The 15,078-nt window shown below is 33.1% G+C and overlaps 4 protein-coding genes across 4 annotated transcripts; 1 reads left to right on the top strand and 3 right to left on the bottom strand.

Moving 5' to 3' along the window:
- Positions 1-1,018: 1,018 nt before the first annotated feature.
- LOC131667576 (cytochrome P450 4c3-like) lies at positions 1,019-3,431 on the bottom strand. The gene is made up of 8 exons (XM_058941074.1): positions 3,275-3,431; positions 3,092-3,201; positions 2,895-2,988; positions 2,650-2,835; positions 1,908-2,014; positions 1,723-1,791; positions 1,250-1,661; positions 1,019-1,185 (listed from the first exon to the last, which is right to left on the bottom strand). The coding sequence occupies exons 1-8, from the start codon at positions 3,429-3,431 to the stop codon at positions 1,019-1,021; spliced, it is 1,302 nt and encodes a 433-aa protein (XP_058797057.1).
- Positions 3,432-6,536: 3,105 nt separating this feature from the next.
- On the top strand, positions 6,537-7,790 carry LOC131667558 (U6 snRNA-associated Sm-like protein LSm1). The gene is made up of 3 exons (XM_058941044.1): positions 6,537-6,588; positions 6,987-7,171; positions 7,251-7,790. Exons 1-3 carry the CDS (start codon positions 6,543-6,545, stop codon positions 7,422-7,424), a joined length of 405 nt encoding a protein of 134 aa, XP_058797027.1. The 5' UTR covers positions 6,537-6,542; the 3' UTR covers positions 7,425-7,790.
- Positions 7,791-8,197: 407 nt separating this feature from the next.
- On the bottom strand, positions 8,198-12,543 carry LOC131667557 (rho GTPase-activating protein gacN-like). Its single transcript, XM_058941043.1, has 7 exons — positions 12,174-12,543; positions 11,763-11,932; positions 11,482-11,691; positions 11,038-11,405; positions 10,612-10,965; positions 9,646-10,290; positions 8,198-9,069 (listed from the first exon to the last, which is right to left on the bottom strand). Exons 1-7 carry the CDS (start codon positions 12,302-12,304, stop codon positions 8,350-8,352), a joined length of 2,598 nt encoding a protein of 865 aa, XP_058797026.1. The 5' UTR covers positions 12,305-12,543; the 3' UTR covers positions 8,198-8,349.
- Positions 12,544-12,941: 398 nt separating this feature from the next.
- Positions 12,942-14,552, bottom strand: LOC131667595 (electron transfer flavoprotein subunit alpha, mitochondrial). The gene is made up of 4 exons (XM_058941096.1): positions 14,361-14,552; positions 13,901-14,233; positions 13,373-13,825; positions 12,942-13,294 (listed from the first exon to the last, which is right to left on the bottom strand). Exons 1-4 carry the CDS (start codon positions 14,400-14,402, stop codon positions 13,115-13,117), a joined length of 1,008 nt encoding a protein of 335 aa, XP_058797079.1. The 5' UTR covers positions 14,403-14,552; the 3' UTR covers positions 12,942-13,114.
- Positions 14,553-15,078: the final 526 nt, after the last annotated feature.

Here is a 15,078-nt window from a genome sequence, read left to right as displayed (position 1 = left end):
ACTAATGGTAAATAAACATAAACACAAATAATTATATATAACAGCAGAAAAAACACCAAAACAAATAATCATAAAAACAAAGAAATTAGGGCAAAACAAAAATAATTTTGAAAACCGCGGAAACAATAATTTCTCTTTAAGAATATGTAATCAAGTTAATAAAAGTTTAAGAACATCCCCACACGAAAATTGTTGGGATGACCTTTCAAATGGTTTATTAGTCTGAGCTGCAGAGCTGCTAGGGAAAAATAGTAAAAAAATTGTTATTCATTATGAAAACTTCTTCGTAAGGTCCTTCGCTCTACATTTTCATAGTCGATTACGTCTGGTGTATTTTTACAGCCTCTATAATTCTGTTCTTTTCATTAATGCGTGTCTACTACGCACGTGCAAACAACATTCATTATCCAGTAACTATATGTCATCTTCACTAAGTGAACAATTTATTACTTGTTATGGAATTTTCTTAAACTCAAATTATTTACATCAACACAGTATTCATCAAACATTTGAATCAATTTATTTACATTTATTAGCTGATCATTAAATTGAATTTTTTAACATTTTAATATTCAGCTTCAGGCTTATAGAATAATTTTTGACGACCTTTACTTAAAGTTTTAATTGAATTTAAAAATTACTCTAAGATAATGATAGGAATGAAAACTGATATCATGTTACTGAACTCACTAATGTTGCAAATTTTCTAGTCGAGCCATTTCTTTCAAAAGGAACTTTAGAAAGTCAAAAGAAACTATCATTATTATTGATACTGATAGGATACTGGGGTAAAAGAAACGTGATACACGTTATATTTTGTTAAAAAGCGAATGTAGTATTTATTCGAAGTAGGAAAATTTCTACTCGTTCCGTTAGCCAACCCCTAATAATACCATGCTATGTTTTTGTTGTTTAATAATATAATACCATGAGAGCTCATGCGTTTATTCAGTTGCATTTAAAAATTGTGTAACAATATGAAAAACTTTAAAGAGGAAAATTATTCAGTGGGGTATAATCATTGTCGATTGATTTTTATTAGTTTGATACGACACGGATTCTTGGGTTTTAAGGCGACGTGCAGCTTGAACTTCACATCGGCAGTTAAGTCGACAGGTTCGAGAACGAAATGGGACAAAATGCGGGCAACCACCAGTTTCAACTCCAAAGTAGCAAACCTGTAAGCTGGAATGGCATTGAAGGATGAAATGTAGGGAGCGTACGTAATTTGTTGGTGTTGTTTATTTACCCATGCACATACGCAGTCCAGCACTAAACGGCACATAAGCAAAAGGATGGCGTTCTTTTGTATTCTCAGGCAGAAATCTGTCAGGATCAAATTTGTCTGGATCTGGCCAGAAGTTTGGATCTCGGTGGGCAGCGAAAATATTCATGACTACCTCAGTACCAATGGGAATCTCGTAATTGCCTGAAACATCCAATTGTTTGGTTGATTTATTACTCGAATGCACAGCACTATCAAATTCGTCACTTAGTTTGATATCTTCCGTGATGATACGCCCAATCATTGGAGCACTCGGATAAAGTCTTAAAGCCTCTTTGATGCATCGCTCAATGTACTCTAATTTATTTATATCTGCTACTGTTAATACGCCATCTGTTTGGCTGAGCAGTCCAACAGCTTCGCATCGAGCCAATTCCTTCATAGTTTAACAGTACATTGAAAAAACATTAAATCAAGTTCGATCACAAATGACTTACCTGTGCCGTCTTGTTTTCAGCAAGGAGCATCAGAGTGAATGTGAGTGCTACACCAGTAGATTCGTAGCCCTGAAAAAAATAAGCTTAACGTATTATGAAAAATTAGTCGAACTCTTAGCTGATGAGATGTCTATGAGCGTTCAAAGTTTGAATTTGAGAATCAGCCGACAATATTTGCAACTCACTGTGACAATGAAAGTTTCTACTTCCTCCTTCAGTCCCTTTTCGTCGATTAAATTATTCAATTCCGCAGCCAACAGCAAATCCAGAACCGATAATCTTTTTCTTTCACCTTAAAATATAGGCAAAAGTGTGAGAGTGAAAGTTTATTAAAAAAATCGATCAATGTTAATAAATTTAACTACAAGTTGCATCCTCGACACTGCCAATTAAGTTCTGCAATGGTAGATATCCTGCCTTTTTGTGATATTCTCGTCTTCTTTTAATTATCTGCTGAAAAAAATTCAAATCCATTTATAATTTTTATAGAGACGAAGCATCGACTGTCGTTTTAAAGGTCGAGTAAAACATAATTTTAGAAAAAAACATATGAGAATCGCATTTTCATGAGTTCAAAACTGTTACTCTGTTCGTAAACTCTCTGGCTCGTTTGACAGCGCGCTCCTGTCTTTGTCCTACACTCAGAAACTTCATCATCCAGTCTTGTACGTATGGGCGCGATTCCCTTGCAAAGAAAAACAGATTTTTTTTTGGTAATACAAGTAATTAAATTTAATTTCATAAGACAGTCACAAGTGAACCTGTAAAAACAGATTTCGCTAATCTCATCGAAAAATCGTCGACATTCTTCATCCGTTTTAGCGCCAAAGCTGTCAGGGTTGACACCCATTGTCGCTTCTGTCGAAATTTTACAAAATAGATATCCGTTAAGTACTTGAAATGAAACTGTCATGTAAAAAGTATTACCGCAAACAACTCCTATAGCATATTTCAAACCGATGGATAACAAATCTGGTATTATTTCTATATTTTGACTTTTGATAGTTTGTATCAATTGTTCTGCGTACTCGTTGGCGATTTCAGTGTAGACTTGCAGTATATTAGGGCTAAAAGCTGGCGTAATCATTTTCCGACGCTGTCGCCACTTTTTACCTAAAAATGTTTGACAACGTGATCGCAGCTCGATAAATTTGGTTAAAAAAACAGTTTACCTCCACTCACAATGAGGCCTTCGTTGTTTAATTTTTGGAAAATACTGTATATGGTATGACACTTGTTGATATTCTTCTTACACGACATAATCGCCTGGAAAGTACGTCACTCTTTTAAGATAGAAATGTGAAAGTTACTCGAACAACCGACGACTTAAAAATAGATAGAACAGTGAAAAATAGTCTATCTGTCGTACCTTCATGTCGTCTGGATGACGGATAAAAATACCGAGAGAATAGCCTTTCCATATTCGAACTATCGGATAGTACTCATCGAGAAGCTGCAGTATTTTATCCCAGATTTTTTCTAAAACCAACGACAAACGCTCGTCCACTTGACTCACTTCGCTTGACAAAAATGCTTTTGACGTTGCACTCACCCGACGAAAGACTGAACATGAGCCAATTGCCGACGAAAGGCAGCGGCGGAGGGCCGGGAATCTTATTAAACGTCCGCCCAGCTTTGCCGTAACGCGCCGATACGTGTAAAGCCAATAGGCTGAGAAGTACTATTACGAGGCAGATGCTCGCAAACATTTTTACACCACCTTGAAATACTATTGGTTGACGAGCAACTCTTGTCTACACCAAAATGAGTTCGCTGCACCACTCGAATCCGATTCTCTTGCCGAACTTTAAGCAATTGATCTCAATGGGACCAAATTGCAAGGTCGGGCTTTTCGCCACTCTCCGGACAGTGAAAGGTGCAATGCCATTACTTACATAACTTTTCATCTCTACTTTCATTAGGTTGTAAACATTGACATTCGTTATACCCCATTACCAGCTGGGTCGTTTATCACTTTGAACCGCCCGAACTTGTTAGATATTTTAAAGTTTTACTGGATATCTTTTCTGTTTCCTTGAAGGCGAAAATACTATGAATATTTCATTTATATATACATTTTTTAATAAACCAACAATTCAGTATTTTCCCTTGAATTTAAGACATTTTGAATGTCAATTAATATTTCCTTGTAGTCATAGATGTAGTTTCCTTTTTATGACGTGTATCTATAAGATGTATGTATGTGTCAAAGGGATGGATTATATAAAAGGGAGAGGGGGAGAGTAAACATAAATTTTATGTATGAAAATAATAATATATTATTTCCTTGCAGTCATCTTATTATCAAGAAAAATTAGCTTTCGTCCAATTGAATATTAACTGACTTATGTTCACGATTATTAAAATATGAACTATTAAAGTATTACAATGAAAAATAAACAAATTTTAGATATTTTTCATCACAGTTATTTAATTTGCTGTTCCCAAATTGACAGCTTGTTAGTTCGCAAAAGTATTTTAATGAAATATTTTTTAAATTATAACAATATTATTGAAAGAGAGACAACGTAATAGCTTATGTTAAATTGTGCGCCGGCAAAGGCCAGAAAAAGTAAATAATAACACAAAAGTAAATGAATAAGCGACGCAATTTTTTTAGCATTTTTCACTAATGTTCCGTTAAGTATTTTGTCCGTCGCCTCGTCTGGTCGATTTATAATTCCTTGGGTGAAAACAGTCCTCATTACATCATAACATGGTGAAACAATTAGAGTTCAAACGTCAGTTGCCGATAGATCAGAGTACTATTGTGGCATCGCCTACGAGGAAGCTATCTACAATTAATCGGTCACATCAACCGGTTTCGACACTGTCAACGTTCATATTTTCAAAATCATTGAACAAAACATTGATCTTTTCTCTCTCGCAAGTATTCTGCAGCGTCTCTCATCGGGAATACTCTCTCGAAAATACTTTTAATTTTTGCAAAATCAAGTCGTGCATTAATGTTATACGCATTGAAACGGAAAAAATAGCACTGTTTCGTCAAATATAAACATCTGTTTTATCTTATTCGCAACTTTACTAAAGACACTTAAAAGGCACGAATTTACTTTTAACTTTCCCTAAATCCTAAAAGTTAGTGAATCTTTGAAACAAAAATATACGTATGATAGTTCAAACAATTCTTCTCAAAATGTACCTATGAAAATAACACTGCACCCTAAAAATTATTTATTCAAAAGTTATGAATATTAAAAATGTGTAATTTTCAATAAAACAATTAGCAGCCTGATATTTTAATAGTATTCTAAAAGTATTATACGAATATATATGTACATGAAAATTATTAGAAAATTATAAGATGATACGGTTTGATTTTAAAGCGAATTTTAAAGTCTTGGCTTCACTGTCTAGCGATTTATTATTTCGTTATTTTAGGAATTTTCAGTTGAATGATAGAAAAAGATATTTTTCTCCAAAATCGTAAACAAACGTTTAACTATATAGCAGACTGATACGTATTTTTTTACTTTGATAAAACGGTATCCGCAACAGTATTAAATAATTTGTTATTTCGTTATTTTTTATAAACTTTTAACGAAATTCTTACCTGCATGCCAAAATTCTTGCACCAATTCACAATTAGCAGGGTATTTACGCCATTTGACAAAGTAGTAATGGTCTTTCTTAAAATCATTTGCATCACACAATGCTACTCGATCCCTTAGCATTGTGCTACTTTATGAATTTAACCAATTGTATGGTAAAATAATCAATATTGAAAATTTCTATACGTGAAGCTATTGTGTATATACATACGGTCTCGCGTAAATCGCGCCTCCAGTATTCATGCCGCAGGACGCTACTGCGACCTTTGATTCGATTTCATCGATATCCACAATAACTGCTGTCTTTCTGTGATTTAAGTATACATGACCAGTTACCGTGATCTCCGCTGTCTTTGTTTGCAAAATCTTGCACAAACACTCAAACATATATACAGTAAATATATACGCGAAACTTGGACGTGGAAAACAAAAAACTAAAGTGCGCGTCATACATTAATATCACATAATAAATCATGTAAAATTACTTATAGCCCTCGTTTTAGGACATTACCTGATGGTTATGTGATATCAAGTAGAAAATCATGTAATGAGTCACGTACGTGAGATTACGTACATAAGTTTCGTATTTTCAGGACCTACCAAATAATTACGTGATTTCACGTTGTAACAGTCGTATAAAAAATCATGCAAAAATAACACGTGATTTATCAATTCATCACATAACAAATCACGTGATATTTTTTCTACAAGCTATAAGATATTTGGTAAACTACATAGCTTAACAAAGAGATCAATCATAAACCTTTCCTAAACAAATACGTACGCGGTTCTCCCAGCGATCATCTTACGAAATGAAAAAAGAAACGTGATTTTAATAGATATAATAGCCAAACTTATATTTTTATTTAAAATATAAGAGTCAACTTTTGTGAATTAAAAGGCTTAATTTCTTTATATTCGAAATTAATGTCTCGCAAAGTGCATTGATAAATAAATAATTAAATTATAATGATTTTTTTACCGATTTTTCGAAAATTGTTCATTCACACAGACTTTTTGTTTAAGATCATTTGTTCTTTTTAAGTATTACATTCATCACCAATCTGTGTAATTTTTTTTGCATTTACCATTTATATCGACAATGGATCATTCTGATAGCAAAGACAACGCGTGAACAGACACACGCAACTGTTTTGGTAGGTAACTCACGCAAGCAGGAATAAGACAAAAAATATTATAAGTTTGACATGTTGTAAAATATTTGATTAACACAAACTAAACGGAAAAATGAATGTCGTTCCTGGTACTGCTTCACTGCTCGAAGAACTTGATAGTGAGTTGTATATCTTTAATTTTATTGCACTAAATTGGTTTTCCTTGAGGTTAGGTTTTACAAATTCATCATTGCAAATATCATCTACGTCAGTTTTCATGATATTTTTTTTAGCATTGCATATTCCTAAGATATTCTGTGTCATTAAAAGATCTCAACTGTAGTTATTAATTTCTTTAATAAATGTTTTTCTTCACAAAATATAAATCATTAAGTAGTGACTTTGTCATTTTAATCATAGCAATGATGTAAACATTTCTTTGATCACCTCAGCCTTATGTTTTATAATTAGTATATTTGAGAACTACCATTGCTAGTCTTTACTTTTTATTTAATAGAGATTTTTTTTTAATAATTTTATTTTATAATACTGTTTATTTATTAATTTTATTCAATAGAAAAATTGATGGTTCTATTGAGAGATGGACGAACATTAATTGGATACCTCAGAAGTGTAGATCAATTTGCAAACTTGGTTCTCCATCGCACTATTGAAAGGATTCATGTGGGCAAAGAGTATGGTGATATACCTCGAGGAGTCTTCATTGTGAGAGGAGAGAATGTTGTTTTATTAGGAGAAATTGTAAGTAAAAAATAAACAGACTAAGCCTTTGTAATACTGAATACTGATTCTTATATATACCTAATTGAAATTTTTCCAGGATAAGGATAAGGAAAAGAATTTACCATTATCAGAAGTTTCAGTTGATGATATCCTTGATGCACAGAGAAGAGAACAAGAACAGAAACAAGATCAAGAAAGGCTCATGAACAAAGCACTGAAAGATCGTGGTTTGTCATATATACCTGATTTAGGTCATGATGATATGTTTTGACCTACATCATTGTGATAAATTTGTTTTCACTCTATCATATTTTAATGTATAACTTAAAAAAAAAACTTGAAAAACTTTTTATTTCTGATTTTGTGAAATTCTGTGTACTTTTTAGTTAACTATATTCCATTCATTGACATCATAAGTAATTCATCTTTTTGAAAAATGTTATTTAAAGTTTAAAGTATTTAAATATTATTGTGAAATAAAAAATAAAGTGTAAAAAAGTAGGACTATTATTGACACCACTAATTAAAATGTACTCAGTCACGTTGATATAATCTCTGTAAATATGAATAATTTTTGTATTTTTCAATAAGAATTGATAAAGAAACAAATACATTTCCATCACGAATTAGTTTATTACCAACCTCATATGCAAATTATTCAAAATTCTTCGCAAGATTAAACAAAAGAAAATAAATGTAATAGTTTGATAAAATAAAAACCCATATTTTTCTATCCAAAGGGACTATCATACAAATATAGTAAAATAAGAATAAAAAAATATACCATACACACTGCTTGAGTAACGTTTGTTCTTTGTAGTTTCATTACTGATTCGATCATCTTAATAGATGTATGTTGAAATGATAGAATAAATTATATAGAAATATTAAAATCCAATAGGAGATTCATGATATACAATGATAAGCAGAGTTTCACTCTAAAAATATAATTTTCATTATTAGAAACGTCGATGGAGATATTGCTCTATTTATAACAAGCTTTATGCAAAAAATTACTATATCTTACAAATTTGAAATTTTTCTAAAATTATTAAAATATTTGCTACTATGCATAGCAAGTCATCTCTTGTGAATTTAAAAGTGCGTCTATAACTTAGAAGTGACAGATCTAACAATAATTTGTTGCCACTACAAGTTTTTTGTTACTTAAAATACTACGTATTCAACTGACGTGATTAGAAGGATGTCTCTGGAAGCGAATCCTTAATTCTGACTGAACTGAGTGTCGATTCACTCAACTGCTTCTGCTTAAGTAATTTAACCCTATCGCAGATAGATTCATCTCTGAACGAACGTTTAAAGTCGTTACGTTGAAGGCTCGTACAGCGTTTCCTCAGCGACGGAGCTGATCTTTCGTCAACGCCATTTTTTTCTGCAGAGTTGTTGGCGCTGTTCGGACTTCCTGAGGCGATACCTGAGGTATCTGAACTAGGATTGTTACCTTCTTCTTGCAGAATATTCAGATCTGACTCTGATTGTTCGAAGTCTCCTGTTCTTGATGTGAAACTTAAGTCTACTGGACTCGCCGTCAATACGCTACGTGAAGGATAAACGTAGGTATTTGTTACGGACAAGGTCGCGCTTTTTTGTAATGTACTGCCGTACATTTCGTCGACACACGTGAGAAAACTTTGCTCCTCGGGAATATCCTCGATTCTTTTCATGTTCTCTTTGTTTTCTGATGAGGTTTTGGATATGTAGTTTAAACTAATGGTCGGTGATTCTTCAATGATAGAAGTGTAGTTTCGCCGGTTGATCATTTCATAATTTGATGTTTGTAGACTATTAGTGGAATCGTATTGCATTGAACCATTTTGTAAATTTGCCAATCCACAGAGATTTGATGTCGATACCATCACAACAGGCTTACGAGATCTTGGTGTCATCATTGTTTCCTGCAAAATAATTTTTTATTTCATACTTTTATTATGTATGACAAATAAATCCCGGCAACTAAATAAAAAAGTTTCATTGTAAAATTTAAGCCTGCTATTGTTACTTTTGTCTTTAATAGAAATTTATCGAAAAACAAAAAGAGTCATTTGTAAGTTCTTTATACTTGTATGTAACTGTTGATTATTTCATGCAAGAAAAAAATTTTTTTATTTTAAGTTGCAACCTCACTTATTTTCTAAGAAAGGAAAAATCACATAATGATGTATTAAATCATCGTGATAGAGTTAGTAATTTAAGTTCTGTTTAGTACATTTCGAAACTAGTGCGAGATGAGATTTGATACACGCTTGCTTTCAAGAGCCTGTATAAATCAAATCTACACGCATGAAATATCGAAAATAACTATAATAGCGAGTACTAAGCAAAGCCATTATAGCGTCAATGAAAGATACAACTAATACAATGTGATTAACAATTGCTTTGTTCAAAATGAAAAATAATTTTGCAAAAGGCTACTGCATGGACGACTACGTAAAATTTGAATAAATTCAAATACATAATCATGCAAAGCATACCTGCATAGCTTTGGTCATTTTAGTAGCGCTCTGCGTAATAGGACTCATGCTCTTATCATCGTCAGTGATAGGAGTTAGAATATAATCATTCGCTAAACTCTGTCTCAGCAGATTCGACGGTGTTGAAGTGTGTGCAGCGTAAAGACATCTCAATTTATTTTTTGTTGTTGGAGATAGCAACAATCCAGGATTTTCTCCACTAAATTTGTAACCTGAAACTATCGACGCAGATTTTCCCTGTGGCGATTTCTCAACACTCTTAGTATCGAGACTCGACCTTCTTATACTGGTTAATGCAGATTCAGATGACTGTCGCATTAACTCTACATCTTTCACAATTATCTGCGATGAATACATGTCGGGTGGTTCACTTCGGTGCCTAGAGAACCTGGATATTTTAAATTTTTTGCTCTTTTTCGACGTGCTCGGACTATTCGTTACAGAACGCTCGGAGATGTTGAGGAAGCTTTTGAGAATAACTGTAGGCTTCTTTTTGCGAGTCGTCAAACTTGGATTAAGACTGCCTGTACTATTACTAATATGTTTCACTTTCGTGAGATTCTCCCGTTGGAGGACGTCGTAACTCTCCATGTCGCTGAGTTCGTCCTCCGACTTGCTAAACATCTTTGGTATCAATGACGACGTCTAGGTAAGATAGGCCGAGAGAAAAGCATAATGCATTTGGTTAGTTGTTTTGCGATTAATCAAGCGCATCGATTTTGTTACTTAGATAAACGATTGTTGAAAATTCAAATTGATAATGAACATTAAGTGACAATATACAAAGCGTTATAAACAAACCAAATATATACTATATAACACGCGTTGAAGAATATCAAACAAATCGTTTATTCAAGACTAGAATAACATATGAAAATATTACATGCTGTTATAATCGTTTACATTGAATAATTAATAGGGTTGGAAAATTAACCGATAATGTAGGATGCGAAAACAACAACTTACATTGGAAACCATATTTTCTTCACTGCTCGACCTGCTAAAATTGCATCCCAATTTGACGTCGGTCATTTTTATTTGTAATTTTTTTTGAAAAATGCGCTTTTTAATGGAATCGCCAAAACTTTTGCCGCTACCATGTTTAATATGGCGTGGTGTTCCTTGACCATTTTCTTTATTAAACTGTTTAACAAGTTTTCGTTTTTTCGCTGACTCCGGCATTGATTGGATATATGCGTACAATTGAGCCAGTGCAGCTTGTGTATCTTGTGCTTCTGTCGCTTTAGCAGTTGCGTTACGATCTACGAAACTAAAAACTGTGTGCGCCGTTCCTGTTGTGTCTGCCGTCGATTCGTTTGGCTAGATAAGAACATATATTATTGCAAAAATAAGCTAAATTTGATTATAGCATGAAACAAGGAAATTGCCTACATCTTGTTGCTCAGGACTCAGCAATTTTTTCTCTTGTTTAACCCAGAAAGTTCTTATTTCCATAGAAAGCTTTTGTGGAATTTCAAACAATTGAGTCCCTTTATTAATCATAAATGCAACTAGCCCTGACAATTGCTGTGCCTTCATATGTAATGCCGTTGGAGATAAAGATCTGGGACACAATAAATGTGGGGTAAATAATGTTGCAAGACTATCACAATTCATTTTGTTGCTATTTTCATGTTCAGCTGTCTTCTTTAAAAGCCCAAGAATATGTTTCAATACAATTCTATTTGGTACAGGTAATAGAAGCAAAAGTAACTGTAAAGATCTTAGAACCCTGCTATGATCTCCATTGTTATAATATTCTGAAATAAGAAAATAATTACAATAAATTTTTGAGCCATATTAAATTTAAGTAAAATCTTGATAAAAAGAGCTAACCAGTAATTTTGCAATGAATCAGATAATGAGAATCTGTTAAGAGTGGCTCTGGTAAATCTGCTAGAAACGCTTTCAAGACTGATGCACAGTCATGTACAGTATACATTCCTTCATCAAGATTCAAAGGTAAATTTTGATAAAAAGCACTTTTAAGTTCTTGCTGTCTGGTTAATTTTCCAGTGCGTCTAAAAATACCTTCTGTATTTATACCTGTAATTGTAAAATACAAACTTATAATTTTATCTTTATTATCTAGATATTCTCTTATGTAAATTACTAACAGTCTTCTTTAGATAAATATTTTATCAGTTGTTTCAATTGATTGATTGCTTCTTTTGTTAAAGCAACTGCCTCTCCATCTTTATGTAAACTTCCTGTTGACTTGGGCTTTTTTGAAAAATTCAATAAACTCCACTTTTTTAGTTTCGCTTTTTCTGTACCTATATCATTCCTGCAGTAATTAAACAAACACAGAATATTAAGATTTTTAATTATATTAATTGGATAACAAATTACAACAAATGATCTTGTTGAACCAAAAATATGTATTATTGAGAAAAGTATAAACTATAAGTAGTTCTCGCCTAATAAACGCTTATTTATTTTAGCGTAAATGTAGTCAGTCTAAATTAAAAAAAAATCTCATTCCATTCAAAAGTAAAACGCCCACCAAGCCAACGGAAAAAACTTACTCGTCAGTATTGAGCTCATCAAGCTCGAAAGACAGGTGCATTCTGACGATGGTGTCAAACTGTTCGGAGTCGACTTTACGCATTCGGCTGGCTAAATTGCCTTCGATACAGCCATCATTGAAGTCCTCCATATCGTTTCCTTAGACCATTCAAATTTTTACTCCAAAAATCAAAGCCTCATGTCAGATCTTACATGAAAATTTACAACTGATCGTATTGTTGTTCACTCATGCGAAACCATCTTCGATCAGTTTCTCGCGGATCGCGAAATATTCAATCGCGAGAGATGCATCACTTTAGCAATGTATAATTCGTGCGAAGGAATAACTTTACGAAATAAAGGACGAAAACAGACCACCTACGCGCGTGTTTGCCGCGGTTGGGGATACTGGATAGGACCCGGGCTGAAAAAACAAACTGGTAACCGACTACGAATTGAGGTCACGTGACGTATTGAAGATCCGTGATTGGTTAACTTTGTCAGCCATACTATGAAGGCGGCTTAGACTGTGGTTGGCTGGACGTTTGAAGAAATGTCAGCTATGTCAGCTTCGTTAGATTGATTGAGACAGTATCGCACTTCTGGCAATTAACAAAATTTAAATTAGGTATTTATAGAACGAGAACATATTAAATTAATTTTTTTTCGATTTATTCATTATTATTTTTATTCAAATTCGTGACTTATTTCTAAGAATAGTTAAATATTTTAATCTTACTTCATATTGAAAATAATTAATGGACAAATTAAACTCCATATTTAACAGTCAAAAGGTAATGTATTTATTTATTTATAACAATATATAAAAATATATGTATCTACAAATTGTATTAAATAAAATTTGATCCAAAATTGCAGAAAAACTTTACATACGCGGATTTTAACAATAATATTCCATTTTTGTAACCGCAAGTTTTACAAAGTATTATAAAAAAACAAATTAATTGATTTTCTCTGTTAATTCTGGGACAGCCTTAAATAGATCTTGTACTAGTCCATAGTCAGAAACTTGGAAAATTGGAGCTTCAGGATCCTTGTTAATGGCAACAATAGTTTTGGAATCCTTCATTCCTGCCAAATGTTGGATGGCACCAGAAATACCTACTGCAATGTATAAGTCCTATAAAAAAATCAAAATGTAACATGAGATACTTTCATAACTTGTATAATTAAGAAAAAACAAGTGTTCATGACTAACAGGAGCAACTATTTTCCCCGTTTGACCAACTTGCAAGTCATTTGGCACATAGCCTGCATCAACAGCTGCTCTAGAAGCTCCAACAGCAGCATTGAGTTTGTCAGCCAGTGCATAAAGAAGTTTGAAATTGTCTCCTGATTTCAAACCACGTCCCCCAGACACTACAACTTTGGCAGCTGTCAATTCTGGTCTATCTGACTTGGTCAATTCTTGTTTTATAAATTCCACCAGATTTGATTTATATTCTCCAACAGCAGCTTGTTCTATATTAGCATTTCCTCCTTCCAAAGGTGCTAGTTCAAATGAAGTCCCTCTCACTGTTACTACCTTTACGGCATCCTTGACCTTGACAGTTTGAATGGCATTTCCAGCATAAATTGTCCTCACAAATGTATCAGCTGATTTCACTTCAATAATATCACTTACAGGAGAAACATCAAGATCTATGGCCACCTGAAATTTATTTTTCAATATAACAATCTCTTCTAAGAAACTATTAGTGATTACTAAATAGTAAAATTGATATACCCTTGGAAGAAGAGCTTTTCCAAAAGCACTTGCTCCAGCAAATATATGACTAAAATTATGCTTCTTATGGATGTCAACAATAAGTGGTGCCATAGCCTCCATCAGGAAGCCTTTGAAAGCATCGTTTTCCGCAACGACAACTCGAGCAACATCTTTAGCCTTGCTCAATTTTTCAGATACTGGTCCACATTTGGTTCCAGCAACCAAAACAGTTATGTCACCACCAATCTTTTTGGCAGCAGTCAATGCATTTTGTGTAATGGGAGACAACGTTTCATTATTATGTTCGGCAATGACTAAGGTTGATTCAAACCTTTGCAAAATTGATACAAACTGAAAAAATAAAATTATGTGTATAACAAAAAAACAGCTTAAAAAAAATTTCTAGGTTATACGACTTGATTGATGCTCGTTTGAAGAAAAATAATTGTGAAATTACATTAAAATAGTATTTACTTACGCCTGCGTTGTTTTTGAAAGTTCTAGCACACGTGGAGAACATTTCGTTCTTAATTAACTTTTTAATGAAAACCTTCAGAAACAGACCATCAAAGACGACATGCAAGACGCACTGGAATAGCGGAATTAGGTGGAATCTGTAATCTGCATTCTATCTCACTTTATTGGCTCGCCGTCCGTGAACTTTGGACTATCTTTTTGAAGATGATCTTTGCCAGATGAGACAAATAGTAAACATAACAAGAAATGCAACAAGTGGTGGTACTATCTAACATATATACTACATATCACTAATAATAATAAAGATAAGATTCCTTACTAGATATTTATTCTTTTTTCTACGCATTATTAAATTTCTGCTGCTGATAATACGCAATTGTTGTGTGCGGTGATGATCTTAACATAAAGGCTTAAACGGAACGTTTCAGACACTGAATAATGTACAATGTTCTATAAAGACATGTTATGTAAGAAATTATATATACGTACGCATAGTTATTCGGGCACCCTTAAGGTCATAATTTCTGTTTGGACTAATTTGCGAGATTTGAAGATTAATTACCAATTAATTTAAATCATCTATCAGCTAGAAAAAGTTTGGACGAAATTAAGATATGCTATGTTAAAGAATTAAGGTTTACATACACGCAATCAAAACTGTTTTTTATTACTTCAACTCTTTTCGAAAAGGTTTTCCGATCAAAAGAAGTTGAATTTGA

Source organism: Phymastichus coffea, unplaced genomic scaffold (genome assembly GCF_024137745.1).
Source record: "Phymastichus coffea isolate CEN01 unplaced genomic scaffold, Cenicafe_Pcof_1.1 PCOF00068, whole genome shotgun sequence".
In the NCBI taxonomy this organism is placed as follows: Eukaryota; Metazoa; Arthropoda; class Insecta; order Hymenoptera; family Eulophidae; genus Phymastichus; species Phymastichus coffea.
The sequence above is the reverse complement of the archived record's forward strand: the minus strand, read 5'-3'. Positions and strand labels throughout refer to the sequence as shown.

Bases quoted from the DNA above. Each gene is read 5' to 3' on its own strand.
- LOC131667576 (XM_058941074.1), bottom strand. From the start codon at position 3,431: ATGTTTGCGAGCATCTGCCTCGTAATAGTACTTCTCAGCCTATTGGCT. The intron at 2,989-3,091 runs GTACGACAGATA...CGTACTTTCCAG, and splicing joins GTCATCCAGACGACATGAAG to GCGATTATGTCGTGTAAGAA. The intron at 2,015-2,649 runs GTAATACTTTTT...CTATATTTTAAG, and splicing joins TGCTATAGGAGTTGTTTGCG to GTGAAAGAAAAAGATTATCG.
- LOC131667558 (XM_058941044.1), top strand. From the start codon at position 6,543: ATGAATGTCGTTCCTGGTACTGCTTCACTGCTCGAAGAACTTGATA. The intron at 6,589-6,986 runs GTGAGTTGTATA...TTTATTCAATAG, and splicing joins ACTGCTCGAAGAACTTGATA to AAAAATTGATGGTTCTATTG. The intron at 7,172-7,250 runs GTAAGTAAAAAA...AAATTTTTCCAG, and splicing joins TTGTTTTATTAGGAGAAATT to GATAAGGATAAGGAAAAGAA.
- LOC131667557 (XM_058941043.1), bottom strand. From the start codon at position 12,304: ATGGAGGACTTCAATGATGGCTGTATCGAAGGCAATTTAGCCAGCCGA. The intron at 11,692-11,762 runs GTTAGTAATTTA...TTACAATTACAG, and splicing joins ATATTTATCTAAAGAAGACT to GTATAAATACAGAAGGTATT. The intron at 10,291-10,611 runs GTAAGTTGTTGT...TATCTTACCTAG, and splicing joins AAGAAAATATGGTTTCCAAT to ACGTCGTCATTGATACCAAA.
- LOC131667595 (XM_058941096.1), bottom strand. From the start codon at position 14,402: ATGTTCTCCACGTGTGCTAGAACTTTCAAAAACAACGCAGGC. The intron at 14,234-14,360 runs GTAAGTAAATAC...TTATTTTTTCAG, and splicing joins CTTTCAAAAACAACGCAGGC to TTTGTATCAATTTTGCAAAG. The intron at 13,295-13,372 runs GTTAGTCATGAA...ATTTTTTTATAG, and splicing joins CGGGGAAAATAGTTGCTCCT to GACTTATACATTGCAGTAGG.